Genomic DNA, 24,861 nt, shown 5'->3' with positions numbered 1-24,861 from the left:
AGGTCACCCACTCTGAGTTCTCTTTCCTATTGAGCCACCTCCTCAGCCCCCCAGATAGCATTTTATTATTTTTTTATTTTTTATTTTTTGGTTTTTCGAGACAGGCTTTCTCTGTGTAGCTTTGGAACCTATCCTGGCACTCGCTCTGTAGACCAGGCTGGCCTCGAACTCACAGAGATCTGCCTGCCTCTGCCTCCTGAGTGCTGGGATTAAAGGTGTGCGCCACCAACGCCCGGCCCCAGATAGCATTTTAAATCAAACTTTTTTATTCAGAGGTAATTCTACATTCACTTGTAGTCCTACAGAATGATCCTGAGAGATCCCGATTCCCTCTGCCAGTTCCCTGAGTGGTAACAAGACATAGCTCAATAGCCTAGACTGATGTTGAAGTTGTAGGTGCAGGACACCCATCATACCAGAACCCTTGGGCTGCCCTTTGCAGCCCTCGCAACTCCTCCCATGTCCCCAGTCCCTGGGCATGATTAATACCTTCGCTGTGCCACACTGGCCAACTCAGGAACACTGTAAGCGGGATACTACAGCAAGGTGTCCTTTAGGGACTGGCCTTTTCACTCTGCCTAGTTCTCTAAAGGTTCCTCATCCAGGTGGTGGCAAATGCCTACAGCTCCCTCTTTCTTACATGTGAGCAGCCTACCATGGTGCTGCTGAAGGACATCAGTGTTTTGGGTTTTGCTATCTCAGATGAAACTGTTGTAGACATTTACATGTGTGCATTCATCTGTGTGGACATAAATTCTGGTTCTCTGAAAAGAGTGATCACACGGGGATCGTCTGTTTGAATATTAGAAAACTCTAAGCCTGGAGCTTGAGAGATGGCTCAGTAGATAAAATTATTGTCATGCGACTTCGGGGCCTGGAGTTCAGATCCCCGGAATCACATAAAGTGGAGGGAAATTGAGGAGGACAATGTCAACTCCACATGTACACATACACCCGTACTCATGTTGCAGCTGTACACACACACACACACACACACACACACACACACACACACACACACACACACCGTATATAGACACTTCCAAAGAAAAAGAAGCAACTGCCAGACTGTTCCCTGTGACACTTGGCATTCCCATAGCAGCGTGACCAACCTAGCTCTTCTGCATCCCCACACATGTTCAAGATTGCCCTTTCTGTGCTGTGCACACTCTGGTGGGTGGGTGGGTGTACTGTGCTTCTCACTCTATTGACAAAATTCAACATCATATTGCCTGGGGTACTGACTTGCTTCAGGCATCCAGAGCCAATTTTCTAGCTGCACTATCCACCTTTGTGTTTTTATTGCTAAGTTTTAAGGGTTGTCTATCATTCATAGGTGCCAGTGCATGTCAGATGTGTGGTGTGTACACCTTTTCTTCTGGTCACAGCTTCTCTTTTTCGCCTGTGTGTACATAGTGTAGGTGTGTGTGTGTGTGTGTGTGTGTGTGTGTGTGTGTGTGTGTGTGTTTAAGTGGTGAATGAGTATTCCTAGAAGTTCCAAAGCTGTGGAAAGTGCTCGCAGTTCCATGCCGAACAAAATGTGATGGGATGCTGTCAGGAGGTGATCCCCTTTCTCTGTGTCACGTTAAGTGAGATTCGAGTCCCCCATGTGTGGGAGCCTGTAGTGCTAGCTCCTGCTTCCTCACTGGCATTGACAGTTTGCATCTTTTCACAACACAGAGCACTGACTGTGATATCATCACAATGTGCCACTTGAAGAGCAATGGTTCATCTTTTCAAGGAAACAATTTGTTTTGTTTTCAGTTTAAATGATTTCTGATCAAATCTTTATCATGACTTTGAATTTATGTTAGTCTTATTCTAGACTCTTGGGGGAGGAGCCTGCATTAGCTACTTAAGAATATTCTTTAATAATACACTTATTTATTTACTTATCTTGGGTTTGTTTTTTTTTAAGACAAAGTCTCACTCTGTATATAGTTTTGACTGTCCTGGAACTCAGTATGTAGCCCAGACAGCCTCAAACCCAAAGCTATCCTCCTGCCTTTGCCTCCTAAGTTCAGGAGTCACGGGTGTGATTCCCCACACCCAGCTTATGCATAATATGCATATTTGTTAGGAATGTTACCGATTTCCCTCTCACCATTCTTTTTATGTGACCCACAGTTTTGATATGTTGCATTTCCATTTTCATTTAATGTAGCGTCTTGAGATTTTCCTGTGAAGCCTCCTCTTCGACCTTTGGGTCATTTAGAAGTACTTTGGGTCGTTCCATTTCCAAGTGTTCAGAGACTGACACCGTGGGGAGGACCAGCGCCCCAAGAGACTCTGCAGGCCTGGGTGGCTTTGCTGAGCTCTAATGGCCCTCAGCAACTTGCTGCTGTCAGGGTCCCCACGTCCTGTCCCTCCTGAATGAGGCACAGGTGCTCCAAGTCAGTCTTCCTCTGCTGCAGGTCAAGACCACATTGGATTCTATGTCCCAGAAGATAGCCGCCTTCACTGATGTTGGCAACAGCCTGGCACACGTGCAGCATCTCCTGAAGGACTTGACCAGCTTTGAGGAGAAGTCCAGTGTGAGAATCCAGCATGGGTGGAAGGGCGAGGGTGGTCACAGCATCACCTAGCTATGCAGAGAGCACAGGATTGGAGTTTCCCACTTTGACAAAGCTCCCATGGCATCTAAGGGGTAACACGGGCAGTGTGCAGAGACCCCAAAGCACCCTCCTCCACCTCAGGCACCCACCCTGTCCTCCACAGCCCCTTTTTCTAGATCTCTCATTATTCCTTAACTTTAAAACCTGTACTTACTCTAGGCCCGGGCAACCCAATACCTTCCTGACCCTCAGGAACTTGGCCTCAGAATGGCTCGAGGACTCAGTGGCCTCAGTCAGCCATGGCAGTCCACAAACTCCATGTCTATCTCCCACCTCCAGTACAGACACCCATAGGACTCTGCCCCTCATTTGTCTCTCCACACAGGGCTAAACTGGCATCTTGGTGTGTTCTGCAGGTGGCTGTGGATAGGGCCCGAGCCCTGTCACTGGAAGGTCAGCAGTTGATTGAGAACAAACACTATGCTGTAGACTCCATCCACCCCAAGTGTGAGGAGCTCCAGCACCTCTGTGACCACTTCGCCACTGAGATCACCAGGAGGAGGGGCCTCCTCAGCAAGTCCCTGGAGCTGCATAGCCTCCTGGAAATGGTAGGAAACCCAGCTGGACTCATCTGAGCTAATGGGCCAAGCCAGCTGTCATCCCTTACCAGCAAGGGGGTGGTTGAGCTGATAAGAGTCAGTAACAGGACAGCCAGAGCACTCTGCCCCCTGCATCCTCTTGTCCACTCACAGCATTGGTCCTGATGCACCCACTGGTTCCAGCAATGATCTTAGGAGGGACCTCAACTTAGGTTCCCTGTTAGTCCTGCTTTATTCTGACCCCCTCTCCTATGGTGAGATCAGCCCGGAAGACCACTCAGCTTTGCAGGGTCACATAACCCTTTGCCTTGGTGACAGGAAGCCTCATATCCTGAATGGGCATCAGTCAGGAGGCAGGGGTGGGGGCACACAGTTCCACAGGCAGCCACACCTGCGAAGGATGGTGCAGTGGGTCCTGATGCTGACTGCCCACCTCTCTTTGTTTCCAGTCCATGAAATGGTGTGATGAGGGAATCTTCCTGCTGGCCTCACAGCCCGTAGACAAATGCCAGTCCCAGGATGGTGCCGAGGCAGCCCTACAGGAAATCGAGAAGTTTTTGGAGACTGGTGCAGAAAATAAGATCCAGGAGCTCAATAAGATTTACAAAGATTATGAATGCATCCTCAACCAGGACCTTCTGGTAATGACAACATGGATTTCCATCTGTGGCCTGGGGACTGAGGACCCAGTTCATAGGCAATTTCATAGAACACGTCTTTGAGATGCTGAGGATTACACACAGGGTCTCAACATGCTAAGAAAGTCCCTTTCAGTGAGCTATATCCCCCAACCCTTGAAGAACCCTTTGAGTAGGAAAAGAGGATTGTTGGGTAGACATTCAGGGTAGGAAGCATCAAGTTCAGCCCTTCCTGCCTTGCAGAGATTATTCTAACCATGCCATCATCTCCCAAAGTACCACCTGAGATAGGTGTGGTTTGTGGTGTGGCACTCACTGGAACTCTGATTGTGCCATAGTACCTCTGATGTTACACCAAAGATGGGCTGGCTCCTCCTCAACCCCAGCCAGATGTCCTAACTCTATTTCTGAGGCAATAGGAAAAAACTGATCCCCTTTCCATAGTCATCCTCTGGGGATGGCTCTCCGTCCTGCCATGGAATTTCACACAGCTCTCACTGTCTGACCAGAGCTGGTACAGTGCAGTTCACTGTTCATGGACACTTCTCACTCACCTGAAGCCGAGGAAGCTGCGCACCCTGACACACTCTCTATGGATGACAGGGTGGATTTTAGGGTGGGCACTGACATTTGCCAGGTGTCTTAGTAGCCGTGTTGTTTCAGGAACACGTGCAAAAAGTCTTTCAGAAGCAAGAGAGCACTGAGGAGATGTTCCACCGCAGGCAGGCCAGCCTGAAGAAACTGGCAGCCAAGCAGACACGGCCCGTGCAGCCTGTGGCTCCCCGCCCAGAGGCGCTCACCAAGTCCCCCTCCCCCTCACCAGGTATACATGGCCTCTTCTTCCCAGGCAGCCATCTGAGGAAACCAAAATGCCAAATCCTATTGTCATGCTCCTTCCCTGACTTCCCTCCCTGCCCATGCTGCCCTATCCCATGGTCAGCAGCCTGTAGACCAGGGCTGATTCTGCTCTGCCACCCATATTAATTAACGAAGTTTTACTGGGACTCAGCCACACTCTGCCATGTGCCATCAACTGTGGCTGCTTCTATGCTTTAGCCACAGCACAGTTGGGTCCTTTCAGATGAATCCCAGGCCCTTCAGAACTAGAGACACTGACTGACCCTTTAGGAAAGGTCCTCCGTCATTTCCTCTGACCCCGTTTCTCCCTATTCCATTCGTCCTCTGTGCTGTTGCCAGAGCTGTGCCGCTGGATCAGCTCTGACCTCTTCTCAAGCCCTCCAGTTTGTCACTAACTATGGAACCATGTCCCAAACCCATGAGCTGCAAGGGTGCCATGGCCTGCTAACATTCCCCTTTGCTTAGAGACTTCCTCTGCCCTACATCAGGAGAACATCTCCCTTCCACTCTGGGACAAGAGCCAAAGGCAGCCACAAAGGCCCTGGGGAAACACTCTGCCATCAACCTCCCTGGTGGAGGAGAGCTGCTTTCCTGCCTGTGGAGAGATGCCCCTAGCCAAGAATTCGAAGGTTTCCAGGGTGCCAGTATGAGTTTCCTCCCTCTTGCCCACTGTCTCCCTGTTAGCTAGAGCTGTTCCCACCCTCAGGGCTGTGGAGGCCCCAGTCAACGGCTCCTTCAGGTAGCTCCCCATCCCTCACCGGCCGATCACCCCTTCCTTCTATATTTGTTTCTATAATCCTTTCTTCTCTTCCTCTCTTCCTCTGTGTACATTTCTCAACAGAACTAACACCCTTCTCTGCGTGTTTCTAAACCAGGCTCCTGGAGAAGCTCCGAGAACTCCAGCTCTGAGGGCAGTGCACTCCGGCGAGGGCCCTACAGGAGAGCCAAGGTGAGGCTCATGCCACCATCACCTGTCCGTTGTTCCTAGCTGTAGCATGTTATCTCAGCATACTCCCTTTGTTGTCATCCATGTGGTCAGTCTCTCTGGGTCTCCTGGACTCTGGGGGCATGCATCTACTTGCCCTATTCAAACTCTATTGCAAATGGGAAATGGGGCCGGGCAGTCAGCATCTGAAGCAGCACTTTTTGTTCTCACACCCAGCATGCTGTTCTCTCCTCAGAGTGAAATGAGCGAGACCCGGCAGGGCCGCACCAGCTCCACGGGGGAAGAGGAGGAGAGCCTAGCCATCCTGCGCAGGTGAGTGACCATGCTTCCGACCAAGCTGAGTGTCTGGGTGATAGCGACACAAAGATGGCAGGCAGCACTTGTACCTAGGCATACACAGCATGGGGGAAGCCAGCACTGTGTATATGCCAACTGAAAACAAGCACATGGGCTATGGGCCATACAGGCACACCCATTTGTTTGGGCTGGGCTGGTGGTCAACTGAACCCTTACTGGGGCCACCTGTCACCTTTCCTGTGTGGCCTACCTTCTGCTACTCACAAAGACACATGCAGAGTAATGGGTGAAATGCTATGATATACTCAAGATATTCACTCAGAATACCCCACTGAAACCTGTCTGTCCATCTGCCTTCAGTTGAGTCCCTCCACTCATGAAGTCTCTGAGAAGCATCCAGGCCAGACAATGTGAACGCAAGATGTTAACATTGCAAAGAAGGCAAAACACCCGGGGGGTGGGGGGAGTTAGCCAGGAGCCAGGGTCACAACATCGGAGATGGAAGAAAACATTTAACCCCACACTGTCCTCATTCTTTGCATTTGGTCTAAATACAGTAGGAGTGGAACACTGGTTCTTAGACGCTTGTGAGCAAACAGGTGTACACAGGCAACTTGTCTCAGATGTCCCCAGCATGCTCAGCAGTGTCCCTCTGAGGAGATGCAGGACAGTGAATTATGGCACTAAGATACCAGCTGAGAGGAGCATGAGTTCTTTCACTTCCAATGAAAGATGACAAACAAGAAGCAAAGAAGGGTAGATAGTAGAGAAGGTCGAGGCCCTGAGGCGGAGGTGACCTCCCTTGTGTCCAGGCAGTTTGTGGCTAAGAAGCAGGCCCAGGCCTCTTTGCTCTGCTAACCCAGGCTCACACGCAGGGCCTGGTTACTTGGCTGTTAGCCAAGACTCAAGACAGTACCCATGGGCTGTGGCCTTTGTGGGTGAAATGGGCAGACTGGCTATAGACTATTATCAGGTGGTCCTCATCACTGAAAGCTGTGAATGGCTGGATGCTTTGTAAGCCCAGTCCTCATCTCTTCCTGGAGCTCCACAAATGATAGGCACATTGCAAGGCTGCAGATGGTCACCGTGTAGCCATCACGTGCAGGATAGGAGCTGGTACTGCACTTGAACAGCCACGCCTCTTCAGAGGCTCTTGGGTGGGAGTTGGGGGACCTTCTTGGTAAGGATGTCTTGGAGAGACTCCAGTGGCTTGTGACAGAAGCAGGGGGTGTCTTGACTCACCAGTGTGTGTGAGGTGGCATTGATTTTGTACAGAAGGCCAGAAGGTGGGTAGAGAAATCTGTCCCAGAAGACAGGGGAAGCAGGAAACCATTATCAATGGAAGGCCAGGGAGCCACCTTCTTCAGCTCCCATACTGGGCAAGTCCTCGATATCATGATTTCTTCCTTCACAGATAAGTCTAGGGACTCAGTGATTCCAGAGGACTGTCCCACACTAACGTCTTTGCTCTTCCATGTCCCCATCCACAGACATGTGATGAATGAGCTCCTGGACACAGAGCGGGCCTATGTAGAGGAACTGCTCTGTGTCTTAGAGGTAAGACTGGGCATGGGGCCAGGTGTTGCTACAGTTAGTCCTGTTGACACAGACTGATATTTCTACTCTGGAGACCAAGACAGGAGGATCATAGGTTCAAGGTCCATCTGAGCAACAGAGAGAGTTCAAGGCCAGTTTGAAGACTCCATCTCAAAATAAAAAGTGAAAAGAGTGGTTGCCTAGCATGTTGAGGTCCTTGTCCTTGGTTTCATTTCCAGCACGACCACTAACTACACACACACATACACACACACACACACACACACACACACACACACACACACCAATATACATATACATATAGGATTTTTCTTTTTAATGCTACTTACAAATGAGGACTTACGCCCACAACAAAGTGCATGAAAATGTTTGTATCTGGCCCAAACCAGAAACCACCCAAATGTCCGTCAGCAGGAATAGTGGCTGGACCTGCACAGCCATAAGAGAGCTGCCCATGCACATAGCAAGCACATGACCCACACGACCTCAGTGACAATAATTGGTGTCATAGGAAACAGTGTACACAGTTCTGTGTATGGTGTGATGGCAGACCCTGTAATCCTGGCACTCAGAAGCTAAGGCAGGATGCTCGCTGTGAGTTCAGAGCCAGCCTGAGATATATAATGAGATCTAGACCAGCCTGGGCTATTGGATGAGACCCTGCCTCATCTCCACTACACACACACACACACACACACACACAAAGGAAGAAGAAAGAGAACGTTTCCAGAACAAGGACTTTGAGAAGGGAACCCTGGGTCCTGAGTCTTCACAATAGTGACCTGGAAGTTAGTAGCTAGACACATCAGATACACACAAGAGCAGCGTGGCCTCTGCCGTGTGTTGGTTATACCTGGCTAGAAAGGGCAGGAAGGAAGATGGGATCTCTTCTGGTTAACTGCCTCCCGTTCCCATGCAGGGCTATGCCGCGGAAATGGACAACCCCTTGATGGCACACCTCATCTCAACAGGCCTGCAAAACAAGAAGAACATTCTGTTCGGAAACATGGAGGAAATCTATCACTTCCATAACAGGTGAGCCCTCCATCTGGACATACATGCACATGGCTGCCTGCGGGAAGCAGAGACCCATAGCCCCTGGGATGTACTTGACTGGGAGCAAATCTTTCCAGGGAGAACCCACACAGAGTCACAGGCACATGTCGTAGGTGCCTATGATGCATTCTCTGACCACCTTTGGGACCCCTTATCCTGCTGGGTTGTGCCTAAGGAGGCTGGGTGATTGGCAAGCTGCCTACTGGGAGGTCAGTGGTGCTGCTGGGAAGCAGTTTAGCCCTGATGTGTTCTCTTTAATACTTGGGACCTCCAACGGTGACATCCTTTAGAAGGATTTCCAGACTTATAAAAGACGCAGCTGTCCACCCCATCCTCCTGCAGCTGGGACATCTAAAACCCTCCCTTTAGCATCCACCAAGGTGGGTCCTTGACTTGGCCCCAGTGACTTCAAACTTCAGTGGATCCCATGCAGCCTTCCTCTCCTGGGATTTCCCCAGAGGACAGGTGCAAGTCCGTGTTTAGACAGGAAACACAGTGGGGATTTAGTGGGTCCCAGAAAACCCACAAGCTCATGGCCAGTGTGTAGGGCCTCTAGAGCCTTGGCATGTTCAGTCCCTGTCTCGCCCTTCTTCTCACCTCTCTCCCCAGAAGGGTAGCTCCACTTTAGTATGAACTACAAGGTCAGAAATAAAGGGAGGCAGACTGTGCTGTCGGTACTCAGGAGCCAGGGGTGGAGCTGCAGGCTCCCAGGCCAGGTGGACAGTCGCTGCCACACTGTGATGAGGTTGTTCAGGGTCTTTGGAAGACAGTGTCATCTGATTCTGCTGTGTTCACCGCCTCATTGGCAATCTCTCCATGCAGGATATTCCTGCGGGAGCTGGAGAGCTGCATAGACTGCCCAGAGCTGGTGGGGAGGTGCTTTCTGGAGAGGGTACGTATCTCTAACTCATGCCTCCCAGGCAGTGCACATCTCTAACCTCTGAGGGGCCCTGCATTCACATCTTTAAATGGGGGGGAGGCCTTGGTGCCTCCATGTTACTGACCATGCGTAGCACCTTGAGGGCCTCATCAAAGCTGCTCACCACTGATGCCACTGCAATCCCACCACAGGCTAACAACTATTCCAGAAAAAGAGAAAAACCATATAGCTCAATGTTTGGGGATGCAGAAATCAGTTCCTGAGGCCTGGTGCTGCTGAACTTCCTTTGTGTGTTGGTTTATTTTTGTCTAAGCCTTGCTAGATGAACAACACTGGAGAAGGCAGGGGACTCTCACTATGTCCGTTTTCTCCTCTTGAGAACCATAGGGGCTTCCCTCATAGGACAGTGGAGATGAGTTTAAAAAGAGTGGTGTGTGGAAATCTGAGCATAAAGTCCCAGTCAAGTACACCCTAGAGCAGAAAGAATGGAATGCGTGCATAACTTCTCAGCCATGGGATATTGTCACACTGAGCCCTGTGACCTGTGAGATTCACTTTGTACAGAAGGGAGGTCACTGGCAAGAGAAAACAAAGCAAGGTCATGAAATAAAGAGCTAGAGGAGGCCGGGCTACCTACCACTCAGTGGTGGAACACTCACACAGCACACACCAGGTCCCAGGTTCCATTCCCACACTAACCTGAAGCTCTAGCGAGTCACTGCCAAGGGCCAGGCATGGTGGTGAACACCTTCATGCCTTTAGCACTATCAACTTAGACAAAGGTGCAAGTAGATCTCCATGAGTTCAAGACCAGCAAAGGCTTCATAGTGAGACCCTGTCTCAACGTAGATGGGAAGCAGGCTCAGCCTGGCCATTAATGTGTCTCCAGAGTCCCCAAACTTGAGGTGATCATCACTCTGTAGGCCACTGATCCCTAACCATCAGCATCAGAATCCCCCATGCAATGTCTACCCTGTACCCAGAGCACTCTGTTCTACAGTCATCCATACTCAAAAGCCATCCGAGTCCTCTTGAGATAGATACCTGGGGTAATTTTGTTTTACACTGAGCTCAGGGATGCTCTTACAAAATGACCCATAAGATGCTCCTCAAGTCTGTAGCATGGTGGTTGTGTCAAGCTCTGAAATTCCTCCTACAGAGTAAGAGTCTGTGTGGGTCCATGTTCTGAACAGCTCCTTACTCTGGTGAGAAGCCAATTGTGTTGAACTTATTTTGAGATAATGAGAGGGGAATTAGGACAGGCACAGCCCTAGGAAGTGACTTTCTGGTGGGAGCTGTTGCCCAGCTGTCAGACAGTGAGGGTGGGAACCTGGAGGCAGGGAGGCGCAGATCTTTAGGACTGTCAGAGCTCCACACTCACAAAGTGCCCATAGTCTCTGACCTTCAGCAGCTGTGTCATCAGGGAGACTGAGGTACAAGACCCCTGGCAGCAAGCAGCTGAGGCTGCCCTGCCCATGTCCCTACCCATGGATGCTGGACTTCAGCATCTCTTGATCCCAGCTCAGAGCTGTTAGGGGTCAGACAGGTTGGGGTTGGCATTAGAAATCAAAGGCCAGGAAGACTCCAGAGTCAAAGGCAGAGCAGGGAATCCAGGCGTGGAGAATGCAGGAGTTCAGCCTCCCCATCCTGCTGAAGCACGCCAGGCTAGGATGTGAAGGGTAAGCTTCACAAGCACTTGCCTTAGAGTCCTCTGTGCCCATAAATCATGGAGGTTATACTCCCAACCCATTCCATGCCTCAGAAGCATTTGTGCCCCACACCATATGCCTAACACTGTCTGATTTCCAAACCATGTGTATCCCCAGACTTTATCCCAGAATCCCCTGCATTCAGATCCAAGTATCCCAGGAACTTCTATGATCTATCCCTATATGTACCCTATATTCATTAAAGACCCAGAGCCCTCTGTACCCCCAAATCATCTGCAACCCCCCCCCAGGACTCTATTCTAGACCTAGCTGCATCCTATCTCCTTCTACATCCCCTGAGGTACCCAGGGAAAATTTCATTTCACATAGTGTGTGTGTGTGTGTGTGTGTGTGTGTGTGTGTGTGTGTGTGTGTGTGTGTGTGTTGTCTACAGGAGCCAGAGGAGAGTACTGGATTCTCTTTAACTGGAGTTACAGACAATTGTGAGCTGCCATGCGGATGGATGCTGGAAACTGAACCTATGTCCCTGCAAGAACAGCCAGTGCTCTTAACCATCAGGCAATCTCTTGAGCTCTGCTCAGGTGTATTTCTACAAAATGCTTGCATAATTTGCAAAACTGCCTGAGAATACCATGGAATTTATGTACATAAACAAACTGTACCATAAACAACCTCTTGGCAGAGCTCGCTTTCCACCTCTCTGGGCTACAAATGGTCAGCAGTGAGGGGGCTAGGGTATGAGGCTCCAATATTGGTGAACAGCAAGCCTGTCTGGGAGTTAGCCTGGAAGCAACAGCAGCTTCCTCCCTGAGATCAGAAAGGGGCTCAGTGTGACTGAAAAGCAGCCTGTGCTTTCTTTGTCCCTCCCGGCTGTAGATGGAGGAGTTCCAGATCTACGAGAAGTACTGTCAGAACAAGCCACGGTCCGAGAGCCTGTGGAGACAGTGCTCCGACTGTCCCTTCTTCCAGGTTTGTCTTGAGTTCATTCCCCACACCAGTATTTCCTTCCTTGGGGCCTCGGACAGAGCCGTGGCCTTGTGTGACCAAGTGTTTGGTGGTTGCAGGAGTGCCAGAAGAAGCTGGACCACAAGCTGAGCCTGGACTCCTACCTGCTGAAACCTGTGCAGAGAATAACCAAATACCAGCTGCTGCTCAAGGTGAAGCCTTCAGGACAGCTGTCCTGGGTCAGCCATACTTGCCTGCTGGCCTGGTGTCTGCGGGGGCCCAGGGCCTAGCCCAGACTCTTCTTCACCAAGCCCTAGCCCCAGACCCAAAGGCACTTATCCTCCACCTTGCTGTGACCCTGATCCATTCAGCCACTTGTGTAGGCCTGCTGTGTGTTAGGCATTGTCGAGTTCCAGGGACATGGAGATAGCAAGCTATACCAAGAGCCTGTGGTGATAGCCTGTGGCTTCTCCAGATAGGGGATGCCAGCCGAGCTCTGTCCGTCCTGTTGGTCCCTAGCACAGTAGAGACCAGGAGTCTCTGTCTGGGAGTCTGCTCCATGTGGCAGGGCAGGAAAGGGTTTGTAGTACTGTGCCTTTAGCAGGGCCATGGCAACAGCATGAAGCAAGCGTGATAAGTGTGCACGTAGTGTGATAAGTGTGAATAGCTGCCAGGCAGGCAGCTCTTGCTCTGCAGAACCCAGCTGCCCATCCTGGTTTGGGGGCAGGGGACAAAGTGTCTCGCTATGCTTGATGTGCTGGTGTCTGTCCAGGGACCACACCAGGATTCCTGGGACCCCATTTGGAGTCTGCATCTGTGGGACAGTCAGCTGCCCCTGGAGGTGTAGAGGAGAGATCTCGGTGTATAACTGCATTCTCTTGTACCCGCCTCAGGAAATGTTAAAATACAGCAAGAACTGCGAGGGGGCAGAGGACCTACAAGAGGCACTGAGCTCCATCCTTGGCATCCTCAAGGCGGTGAACGACTCCATGCACCTCATCGCCATCACTGGCTATGATGTAAGGCCCCATTGTGTCACCCTTGGTGCCAACAACAGGATGCCCTTGCCTCAGGAGCAATTTGATAGGAGCAATACTATCAGTACTTCAAGCTCTCTGAGTCTTGAAGTGGACACACATGGCCCAGGGCCTCAGTCTTAACGTGGACACACATGGCCCAGGGCCTCAGTCTTGACGTGGTCACATGTGGCCCAGGTCCTGAGTCTTTAAGTGAACACACATGAGCCAGGACCTGAGTCTTGACATGGATACACATGGCCTAGGGCCTAGGGCAGCCCCAGGTTCTGAGTCAGGAGCTTGTCAGATGTGGAGCAGGCCACAGCTGTTCCCCCAGGAAGGTGAGGCCTCTCCAACAGGGATGCACCCCAAGACTCTTTCCTCCTGTCTACTTCCTGGGTACCAGGTGGGACACCATGTTTTCTGTGATAAGGTGGATGAAGTGGCTAATGACGAAGTGGCTGGCTGGAGTTAATTTCCCCGTATAGACCCACTTCAGGTTAACCTAGAAGGGTTTTGCTTCTCTGAACGTCCATTTAGCATTTATTTTCTGGTTTTTAAAATAACTAGATTTTATTTATTTTTAACAGTTTTAGATTTATTAAAATTGAGTGTGAAGCTCATATTCATAAACATCCACCCCTGCCCCCTGCCTCCTCCATCAAAAACCCTTGTGTTGGTGTGACACACCTGTTGTAGCTGACAGGCCTCTGGGGATATGTCACTACCTCAAGTCCACTATACATTAGGGTTCTGGGTACTGTCCCTTCTCCACCACGACTCCTCCATGCTATGCCTCCTCTTTCCTCCAAGCCCTGTAGCCTGCTGGCCTTTTACTACCTTGGAGATTTGCCCCTTCTAGAATGTTCTACAAGAAGAAAACTCTACAGCATGTAGTCTTTCCAGTATGCACTAGAGCCCCAGCCCTCCCAAGTTCACCGGTCTTGCATGCCCCCCGCATGTGTCCTGTGTTCCAGGGGAACCTCAGTGACCTGGGGAAGCTGCTGATGCAAGGCTCCTTCAGTGTGTGGACAGACCACAAGAAGGGCCACACCAAGGTGAAGGAGCTGGCCAGGTTCAAGCCCATGCAGCGGCACCTGTTTCTGCACGAGAAGGCAGTCCTCTTCTGCAAGAAGAGGGAGGAAAATGGGGAGGGGTATGAGAAGGCCCCTTCCTACAGCTACAAGCAGTCCTTGAATGTGAGTGACTCAACCAGCAATGTGAGGGAAAGAACACAGTTACCAAACAAGCCTCAATCTAACATGAAGGCTTATCAGACACCCAACTCCAACCCATGGGAGCTCTGGGGCTCCCACAACCCTTAGCCCTGACCCCACCCCTCCTCTCCCCTCAGTTTCCATCATCACTGAACAGGACACATGACTCCACCATGCATACTGATATCTGTCTCTGTTCCTATGCCATCAGATGACAGCAGTCGGCATCACAGAGAATGTGAAGGGTGACGCCAAGAAGTTTGAGATCTGGTACAATGCAAGAGAGGAGGTTTACATTATCCAGGTAGGGCCACTCACTTGCCCTGAAAGCCAGGAACTGAGGGAGCCCTTGAGTCTCTTCAGGGTGGTCAATGAGAGACTGCCAATGAGAACCAGGTCAACAGTCTTCATGAGGTTCATCCCCCAGAAGCAGGAGCTGTCATGTTAGGTCACTTCCCAGGGCCACAGGATGTGCTCGGCCCAGGATGGAATTTGGGAACAAGTGCATCTAGGGTAATAGACAGGAACTACTAGAAATAGCCCTTCTTCCCATGTCTCATGATGCCTCTAGAGAGCTTTACCCACACAGCCTGGCTCTCTGGTGGAATGTATGGTATACCTGTCCTTATTGGCCAGTGGAAGAGAGGGAAGAGCTACAAAATAGACTCAAGGGACAACATCCTCTCCATGAGGCCCAGGCAAGAACATAAGTACCCCATGAAGGTCCTAGCCCAACCTGGCTGGGCTTTTTACTTGCCCTCAGGGTCACAGAAGATGAGGTGGCAACTGCCAGCACACAGTGGCCATGATAGCATTGCAGCCCCAGTGTGCCTTCTAGTTTTATACCCAGCTGAAAAAACCTCACAGCTGAATCAAGTTCAAAAAGAGGGTGCTCCCTGAAGATCTGTTCTGCAGGTCAGGCCACATCTGCAATTAGCCCAGCACATCAACATCACCAGGAGAGTTGGACTTCCTGCTAGTAATTGGCTGTCTTTGCCATGCCCTGGGCACCTGCATACACCCACAGCCTTTTGCAGCCAGTTCTGTGCTACAGGGTTAAAAGATCCACAATGGGACATTCCCACCACATGCTCCTTCTGCCTGTAACACACAGGGTGTCTATTGGAACCTGCACCAATTCCCTCCTCTCTTTTGGAACAGGCCCCAACCCCTGAGATCAAAGCAGCATGGGTGAATGAAATTCGGAAGGTTCTGACCAGCCAGCTTCAGGCCTGCCGAGGTGAGGCTCCCTTTGGCTTTTGTCTGTTTTCCCCGTGTGCCATTGTCAACTGTCCAAGAGCCTTTAGCCCATGAACACAAAGGTGTTCAGTGCCCACTGATAAGTGATGCGCGGCCATTTGCCCTCCCACAGAAGCCAGTCAACACAGAGCCCTGGAACAGTCACACAGCCTTCCTCTGCCCACGCTATCCAGCACCAGGTGAGCATGGCAGTGTGTTAACAGAAGCCTAGAAAGCAGATGGACACTGAGGTGAAAGGACCTATTAAAGCAACATAGTGAAGCTGTCCCCAAGACATGAGGAAAAATAGGGCTTACTGCCACAGGGTTTACTGTGTCACTGAGATGAGTCTGCACAAGACCCTCCAGTGTCATCTGGGGATTATGTGTCAGTGGCTTATGCCTGAACATCAGGCCTGAAGGTGTCTCTAACTCTACCTTCCTCAGCAAACCCCCTGCTTCACAACTTTCTGTTTGTGGATCACTTCTGATGGTAGTCAGCATGCCAAGGGTACACAGCCTGGTGGCAGTTGATCACCAACTTTGAATGAGGGATGGTGCCTGGAGGACAGTCTAGGAGCTAAGATGTTTCAGTACCAATAGTCCTTAGACCTTCCTGAGAACTTAACTGACACACTGTTTCTTCATTGGTCACTGATGTCCTCAGTCCCACAAAAGGAAACACAAGAAATGTCAAGAAGCTGGAAGACAGGAAGACAGACCCACTGAGCCTGGAAGGATATGTGAGCTCGTCGTTGCCAAAGCCCCCTGAGAAGGGCAAAGGTGAGTGTCAACTGCAGTGTGGCCCATCCAGGCCTTGCGCGTGGAATGTCCATCAGCCAGCATGGGAGAGCTCAGGGTCGCTCCAGCACACTGGCCTCACAACAGACCCCTCATTCATAGTCACTGTGTACCTCCATCTGGGACACCCTAAAATGTGCAACTTCTCTATGCCCACCGACTCCTGAGCGTAGGTCCGTGGCTGGTACCCTTTGCATCCTGTCATCCTCCCTCCCCTCCCAGATGCTGTCTCTGCATTCTGTCTCTCCTCCCTCCTAGACGATGCGGTCCCTAGCTCTACCTCTGAAAGCTCTGCGCTTTCCAGAAAGCGCTTCACGCTGCAGGGCTTGGCTAACCTCAAAGGTCAGAAAGGTAAAGAGGCAGTACCCCCCACTGCCTTCCACGCCATCTCCGTGTGGCCGCCTCTGGCGCCACACACAGCCACACAAGCACCTTTCCCACCATATCATTCTTGCCAACTGACACCGTGTAGACACAGATGCCCGACGTTATCTTTTAGGGGTGCCTTTTGGATACAGAAAGAGTCAGCCTTTCAAGTACAGCCTGCTAAAAACTGGAGCTGTTAACTACTTAGCCCACCTGACCCCTTCTCCCACTCCCCCCCCCCGCTCCCCACCCCACCTTGAATTTTCCCATTGGCTTTGCAGGCCTCTGCCTTTCTTGCTGCCGTGACTCTTGACTGCTGAGTGCCATGCCCATGTGTCTTCTAGGGTGTTTGCTAGTGAACAGTAACGGGGGAGGGGGGAAGAAGCCTCTGAACTGAGAACTGAAATAGCTTTGTTACCTGGGGATGCTCCTTGGTGGTCAAAGCTCAGGACAGCCCTAGCATACCTTGGTTGTGCACAATGCTCCCTTCCAATCCTCCAGCTCTCCCAAATGACCGGCATGGGAATTAGAGCGTTTCCCAATTTATGATTCTTAGTTGGCTTCAAATTTGAATGAAAGAAATGCTTGTTCTGTTCCTGTATTCTTTCGTAAGCAGAGCTGAGGGCAGCCCCTAAGACGATGACTGACGGCTAAGGCCACCTTCCGCCACCTCCGCTCTCCGGGCCTCCCTACCTCCCTCAGCCATTTCATCTCAAAACACCTCACCTGCCTCCTCCTCTCACTTGACACTTTCTCCACTTTCTCTCTACTATTGTATTTTTGCCTCTTCCTCTTCCTGCAGCCTCTCCGACCAGTCCTGACAAAAAAGCTAAGCGGCATGAAGTAAAGAGCGACCCGACTCCCTTTGGTTTGCGAGGTAGCGCTGCAGCCCCTGAACCCCAGTCAGGCATGCTGTCTGTGGCTGTGCAGGGTACCTAGGTGAAAGCAAATAGATCAGGCAAGCCAGAAGCAATAACTGGTGGTTCACAGCTTGATACCTGGTGACAGATGCTAGAAGATGCCACATTCCTACTGTTGCCTTGACCCATCATTGGCAAGCAGAGAGGCTCGGGCACAGCTTGGCTGACCAGTATTTACACTGAGATCTATCTCTCAGTACTGGTATAGCCCGCAAGTGCCCTGTTCAAAGAGCCATGGTACCAGCACCCTCCCCGGAGTCACCAGCTGGCCCTTCCATTCTGGGTGGAAACAGGCATAACCAGGCCTTTGCACCAGGCAGCTCCACTCTCGGCCTTGGGTCCCTGTTTCTTTCTCCCTGGAAAACCCAAGTCCTTCCTTGTCCCAAAGATCTCCACCTTCACCATATTGGCCAGCTCATTCTACTCCTCCCACAAACCATGCTCCAAGCCCTGATTACCCAGCTGCAACCCTCAGAGGTCAGCGGCTGCCTAAGTTCATGAATGGGTAGGTGCCCAACACTCTGATGCTGCACTCCCATTGCTCAGGAGCCACTCGCCATCTTGAGATTTCTGTGAAGGTCTGCTTTTATCCACTCAGCACTTTGCATGTGTTACCCAAGACCCTGAGATATTCCCCCCATGAGACATGGTGTTTGGAGACAACAGACACAGCTGTGGCTGTGCCAAATGCTGTTCCTACCTTGTTCCAGCTTAGTGGCTTGTTTCTGCCAGTGTCCCTTCCCTTGAGTCTGAGTGGCATCAATGCAGCCTTCTAGGTTGAAGAGAGGATGACCAGGTGGCGTGTGAGGCCCAGTCATTCCCATTCTTTCTACCTTCTGTAGTGCAGATGCAGCCCACACCTGCGAGAGAGAAAGACAGAGAGAGAGAGAGAGAGAGAGAGAGAGAGAGAGAGAGAGAGAGAGAGTTGTACAAGGCAATTGGCTAACATTCTCATGCATTCTCCCAGAATCCCCAAAGACAATGATGGCACCTAATTTGAGATCATCATGCTTCTAAATCCTTTTGTGTCCTTGTCTCACATCTGGTACCTGGACACTGTTAGGGCAGCATGTTGGTCTTCTTGTTAATAGAGTGTCTAACAGCTATAGACAGCAACATGATCTGATGCTATTCTGGGTCAATAGACACTTGTGAGATATGTTAGTTGCCAAAGGGTGCTGGAAGTCTCTCATAGATACACTAAGGAAGGTGAAGATTTCTGTGTAGCTTGTGGACAACTGTATGGTCTCTGATGCTGGAAGGTTTTGTTCTTGGGAGTGTTCATCTGCTCCAACTGTCCTTAGACTTTGCTTCTGTTTAGATAGAGGCCCCCATGTGAGCTTTGCAGCAACATGATGGTCAGTGGGGAAGAAGGAACAATCAGGCTGCCTGCACATGTGCTTGGAGCAAGAGGGATAGATGGTTGTAGCTGGAAACCCCTAGAGCCCAGTTCTTACACATATACAAGCCTTGTATAACACTTCCCAGAACCAAGTACACAGCTGTCCCCAGGCCCTATGTGTGGCCTCAGGGAGGCAGATCAGAGGTGCTCTAGCTTGTCCTGCCTAAGCCTGAACAGTTGGTATCTCAGGAATGTCTAGTCCTGTCTGTTTTCTAGGAAGACAGAAGTGCCTTCCCAATGTTCCTTAACAGAGGATTTTCATCACTGGCGCTGGGCATGCTCAGCCATGGAGGTGGCTCAGAGCTACAAGACCTCTTTGTTGCCCTGATTTCATGGGGGCTCTTCTGTAATTCCGTCACACCCCCACACTGCACCAGAACCTAGTACAATAGGACAGCAGGTGAATGTAGACTCAGATCCAACAATCAGGCTGGCTTTCCTTACTATGCTTCATTGTGTGTTGATGTGTCCTCCAGTTTCATGCAGTGACTGTATTTAGTACCAGGAAGGACAGGTAGTCACCTCACCCTATTACTGTCTGAGGAATTTACACAATAGGAATTTATCATTTCCATATCTCCAAAAAGGGAAATATCGGTGCTACCCATCAGAGCATATAGCAAGAGAAACAGGAATGAAGCAGTAGGAAATATGGGGACCCATTGGCCAATCCAGTGGATTTGCTGGTGGCAGGACCTGGGTTGCTAGGATACCCACACACAGCCTTGACATTCTCCTGGTTGTTAACCTGTCCAGTGAGAACCACAACTGTGTGCATCTCACAGGTCAGGGATTTATTTGGTCATTCTAGTTGGAAATTGTTTTCCTGGCAGCAAAGTAGGTGTTAGCCATCGAAGTTTTAGCTGAAGCCCCCTTCTCTTCACAGGATCTTCTATAGAGTCCAAGTAGGTGGGTTTGATAGGGCTGGGGACCTGAAGAAGGTTTCAGACCTCATTTTACACCCTTAGAGTGGCCCAGCAGATGGAGGCAGACAAACTCACACCCCATCTCCCTGTACTGTGTGTCACCACAGACTGTACCCAACATTTTATTATAGTATAGAAGGAACCAGTGGGGAGTCTAAGCGGGTGACTCCAACAAAGACAGAGAGCTGTCACATGCAGCACAGTTTGGTGAACCTAGGAAGATGACAGGGCCATGTTCAGAGTCCCACAGCTATCCATTCCAGGGGCCTGTGGACCTCATAAAGAACACACTTGGGTAATGATGATTGCATCATGGGTGTGGACCTCACAGGAAGCTGTTTCTCCTAGGCTGGAGCAAAACATCCCACTCACTGGAAACCCCTGAGGAAGATGGAGGCTGGTCCAGTGCTGAGGAGCTCGTCAATTCATCTGATGCAGAGGAAGATGGTGGAGTGGGCCCCAAGAAGCTGGTAACATTGACCTCCCTGTGGGTGCCTCAGGGTGGGCCCTGTGTCTCGTGAAGAGGAAATATTCTAGAAAATCCAACTTGGCCTGGGTCCTTTGCAGCTACCATTCTCCAGCCACAGATACACAATGCTCACTTGGATCACGATCCACTACCCATAATCCCATGGAGCTGTGTGCCCACCTGTCTAGAGCTCGAGCATGGTTCACACCTCACATTGGTAGAGTGTTCTAACTGAGCTTTCCTAAAGCTATATCCATGCTGGCTTGGAAGTTAGCAAGGTGCTCAGGAGCCCATAAAGACATGTAGTGTTGTGAGCACATTGCCACATCCATTTTTATCCTTAACATGGTCACAGTATGAGTTGTTCCATCCCCCTTGCTGGCACTTGGAAACCTGCTCTGATGCAGGCCCCGCTGCTGCTGTGCAGCTGGCACAACACAGGAGGTAGAGGGTAGATAGATGTGTTGTTGACCTGCTCACACTGAGAGACAGAAAGTGCTGACAAGCTGAAACCTAGCTTTGCCCCCTTGTCATCCTCAGGTTCCAGGTAAATACACAGTGGTGATGGATGATGAGAAGGAGGGCCCTGATACCCTTGCCATGAGAAGTGGAGATATGGTGGAAGTCGTGGAAGAGGGCGCCGAGGGGCTCTGGTAAGGTGGTAGTAAGCTCTCCTTCCTCCCACATGCCCCTGTGTGATCCTACCTAGGACATACATGACCCATGTGATAGTACCTCAGACATGCACGTGTGTGATCCCACCTCAGATATGCATGACATGTGTGATTTTACCTCAAATGGGATTACAAACATGACCTATTTAATCCCACCTCAGACATGACCATGTGTGATCCCACCTCAGAAAAGACAATGTGTGGTGACCGTGGGTGATCCTACCTCAGAATGACCATGTGTGATTCCATATCAGACATGCCCCTGTGTGATTCCCACCTCAGACATGACCATGGGTCATCCCACCTCAGAAAAGACAATGTGTGGTGACCGTGGGTGATCCTACCTCAGAATGACCATGTGTGATTCCACCTCAGATATACAAGACTCGTGTGATTCTACCTCAGACATGACCATGGGTGATCCCACCTCAGACATGATCATGTGTGATCCCAACTCAGACATGCCCCTGTGTGATCCCACCTCAGATGTACACATGTGCCCACCTCAGAGGCACCCAACCACAGACTGTGGGCATGGGACACATTATAGCCACTGAATTCCCTTCTCAGGTATGTCCGAGACCTGACCAGCAGCAAGGAGGGATGGGTGCCAGCCAGCAGTCTGTCCACCCTCCTGGGCAAATCCAGCTCAGCTCAGTGTCTGAGCAGCTCAGGTAAGACCCACTGTGCACGCCAGCTGTGCCCTGAGCCTGCCAAGATCCTCAGCCCAGAGCCTGTTTAAAAACAGAGAGGTTTCTAGGTGTGCAGAGGAAAGGGCCAGAGCCGAAGTCTGTCTCCACTGGTTTCCCGCAGACTCCAGTCCAGGGTCAGCCGTGCTGAGCAACTCCTCCAGCTGCAGCGAGGGCTACCCCACTCCCTTCTCCGAGCTCCAGGGATAGTGGCCAGGCCTCTGTGGCAGGCACTCGAGGCCACCGTGCAGTAGACCAGCATGCAAATCTCTAAGTTTTCTTTTGCTTGGGCTTGCTTAGTGTGGGAGGGGATGGTGCTCCAAGACATCTGGAAACAGGAGGACCCTATCCACCATGGGCTTCAGAGGACACTGGGGCCTTGGCACCAGGACTGCACTGCATGTGCAGAATCCAGGAGACAACAGTCCACCACCAAAGCTACTTTAAAAACTCCAGAGTGGACAGAGGAGGGGCTATGGGTCAGGAGACCCTGTGCAGAAAGGTGGGAGATGCCCTTTCTCATACTTGGGCAGCCAACAGACCCTGCTGTGCAGCCTCTCCAAGGTGTCCTGACCTCTCTGGTGCTTTCTGTGGGACCATCATCCTGAGGAAGGCACTTCTAACAGGAGTGGACAGTTTTCTACCAACAGCCCAGGAGGGGATCAAGGGACTCTTGTCTTTTATAAGTTTTTGATTTTTTTTAAACAGGGATTAATCCCATGGCCATTTTTGTGGTACTCTGGCCTCAAATCTTTACCAAGAATCACTGTGTTTACATGAAATGACAATTTGATACTGTATTTGATATAAAACTATTTTTTGTTACTGGGGTTTACATCGAAGCACGTTGTTTATACAACTAAATGGTTTTGGGGGCACTCTCACTGAGACCTGGCACTTCCTGGAACACATCCATCCCAGGTGAAGGAAGAGCTGGTAAGTCAGGGGCGTCTCCTCCACCAGAAGCAGTCAGAAATCACCGAGAGTCTCACATCCGCATAGGTTTTGTTTCCACGAGAAATGTAAAGTATAATTTAAAATATTAACCTTCTTTTCTACAATAAAAAGGAGACTCTCCGTTTTTTTAAAAGAATATCATTAAATTAGGATATTTTTTATTATTTTTAAAGAAAATGTAAAAATCCATGCTGTCAGCCATCCCCAGCAACACAGGCACCGGCTGTCTGTCCACGTCAGGGCAGGCCCCACCTCCCCTCCCCTAGCTCATGAGGGGCCAGTGATGGCAGAACTGCCACGAGAACTGTTGTTCCCTGCCTTTTTGTGTGTGTCTGAGAAACAAATTCTGTTCTTTGGAAACGTTCTGTGCCTAGTAGGGCAATATTTTTATATGTATGTATGTATGTATATATGTTCACGTGTGTACATATGGTCTGGGTGTAAAGGATGTATTTATGCTCTCATGCTGCTGAATATTTGTCACTTTACGGTCCCTCCCTGTCTCCTCACCCTGCTGCCATGGGAGGCCACCGAGGCTCGCTCACCACTGTATGTCCAGGTAAAATGCCCTCCTACCCGGCCCTATGGCTTGCAGAGCCATTACTGGCCACACCTTCAGAGAATGGTAATAAAATAAAAACTGCAAAAATTCTGTGGCATTTCTGGTGTGTATGTTATGTGGGAAGAGGCATGGAATATAGTCTGCCCAGCCTTTTCAACGCCACCCTCTTTTATGATCTCATCCTTGTAAAGACACCTTAAAATGTCACATCTTGCCAGGCGTGGTGATATGTGCCTCTAATGGCAACACTGCAGAGGCAGTGTTGCAGGCAGGTCCCTGTGAGTTTGAGGCCATCCTGGTCTGCATAGAGAGTTCCAGGCTAGTCAGAGCTACATACACAGTGAGACCCTATCTCAAAAAAAAAAAAAAAAAGAAAGAAAGAAAGAAATGTCACACTTCAGTCATGGATGCTTTTACTTTCTACTGCTGATATAGATGAACATTTAAAGTCAGAAGTCTTTATTGTATGCATGAAGATTAGATGAAGGCCAGCAATTCTCACTGTCCATCATATTGGTAAAGGCGCTGGGCTCCCAGCACTATGATGTACTTAGTGATGGTCATCAATGCCCAGTATGACAAGGCTGAGAATGAGGCAGGTGGGATGTAGAGGGTGCAGGCACCAAGCATATTATAATGATGTGTTTTACTTTATCAGACAGTGGTGATGTGAAAATAGTGCCAGGATATGCTTGTGAAAAAATGTGAAGGAGACCAGAGACGTGCAGTAGACATTACACAGTAAAAATAACACACTCAACGACTCCTCGCTGAAACGTTAGACAATGAAGGAAGTTTATTGATCTGTGAGGAATGGAGGGTAGATAAATGGGGAAAAGAATGGTGATCAGAAAACACAAGCACATAATGAAGAGATGGATCCAGACATGGCTGGCTCACAGTGTGACTATTGTCCTAAGGCGGCACCAACTAGGCCAGGCAGATTCACTGCTGAAGGAGAAAGCAATGATTAGCCCAAGTAAACACAAAAGAAATCTGACATAGTAATGCTAGTAACAAAAAATAAATTTAGGGCAGTTAGAGTATAAGGAACTAGGAGGTGATTGCAAACTTGTAAGCCAATAATAATGTCAAAAATGCAGAGAGCAAGCCTTGGCACTCAGATATTACTGTCATAAACACTGATTCCTATCTATCAAACAGAAGATGGTACCATTCCCAGCACACACACACACACACACACACCATACACAAAACAATGAAATGGGCAGTTTGTAATGGGTGTTTTTGAAGTCTGTGGCCATTATTCTAATGACAATGGAACTCTGCTCCCTAGAGCTGAACAGATAGCTACTATCCGCACATGGGGGGTGCAGCTGAAGTGTGACTGGGATTGTACTACACTTCATCTAACAAGACAAAATTATTGAGTTACTCACTTGAATAAGACAACAAATGTAATCAGCCAAACTCATAAAGAAGAAATTACTGCCTCAAGGGAAGAAAATAAAAATCAAAACCTTGATTATTGAAAAACTATAATTTATAGAAAAACTAAGAGGCTATTTAGGAGATAGTATGACAACATGTCTGTTTAACAAAACATCACACACACACACACACACACATACACACACACACACACACACACATCTCATGGGG

General features: G+C 49.9%; 1 protein-coding gene across 1 annotated transcript in view; it reads left to right on the top strand.

Moving 5' to 3' along the window:
• Positions 1–23,328, top strand: part of Mcf2l (MCF.2 cell line derived transforming sequence like) — a 64,113-nt gene extending 40,785 nt beyond the window's left edge. The window contains exons 15-35 of the mRNA XM_035453013.1: positions 2,415–2,534; positions 2,972–3,163; positions 3,604–3,795; positions 4,456–4,615; positions 5,526–5,599; positions 5,832–5,908; positions 7,384–7,450; positions 8,370–8,485; positions 9,329–9,398; positions 11,933–12,025; positions 12,121–12,213; positions 12,895–13,020; positions 13,995–14,216; positions 14,446–14,538; positions 15,396–15,474; positions 15,607–15,673; positions 16,140–16,255; positions 20,236–20,357; positions 20,897–21,009; positions 21,601–21,704; positions 21,791–23,328. Of these exons, the coding sequence (XP_035308904.1) occupies positions 2,415–2,534; positions 2,972–3,163; positions 3,604–3,795; positions 4,456–4,615; positions 5,526–5,599; positions 5,832–5,908; positions 7,384–7,450; positions 8,370–8,485; positions 9,329–9,398; positions 11,933–12,025; positions 12,121–12,213; positions 12,895–13,020; positions 13,995–14,216; positions 14,446–14,538; positions 15,396–15,474; positions 15,607–15,673; positions 16,140–16,255; positions 20,236–20,357; positions 20,897–21,009; positions 21,601–21,704; positions 21,791–21,870 (2,376 nt within the window). The 3' untranslated portion in view covers positions 21,871–23,328. The remainder of the gene's footprint in view (positions 1–2,414; positions 2,535–2,971; positions 3,164–3,603; positions 3,796–4,455; positions 4,616–5,525; positions 5,600–5,831; positions 5,909–7,383; positions 7,451–8,369; positions 8,486–9,328; positions 9,399–11,932; positions 12,026–12,120; positions 12,214–12,894; positions 13,021–13,994; positions 14,217–14,445; positions 14,539–15,395; positions 15,475–15,606; positions 15,674–16,139; positions 16,256–20,235; positions 20,358–20,896; positions 21,010–21,600; positions 21,705–21,790) is intronic.
• Positions 23,329–24,861: the final 1,533 nt, after the last annotated feature.

The sequence above is a fragment of the Cricetulus griseus genome (assembly GCF_003668045.3).
Source record: "Cricetulus griseus strain 17A/GY chromosome 1 unlocalized genomic scaffold, alternate assembly CriGri-PICRH-1.0 chr1_1, whole genome shotgun sequence".
In the NCBI taxonomy this organism is placed as follows: Eukaryota; Metazoa; Chordata; class Mammalia; order Rodentia; family Cricetidae; genus Cricetulus; species Cricetulus griseus.
Note: the sequence above shows the minus strand (reverse complement) of the source record. Positions and strands in the feature narration are given on the sequence as shown.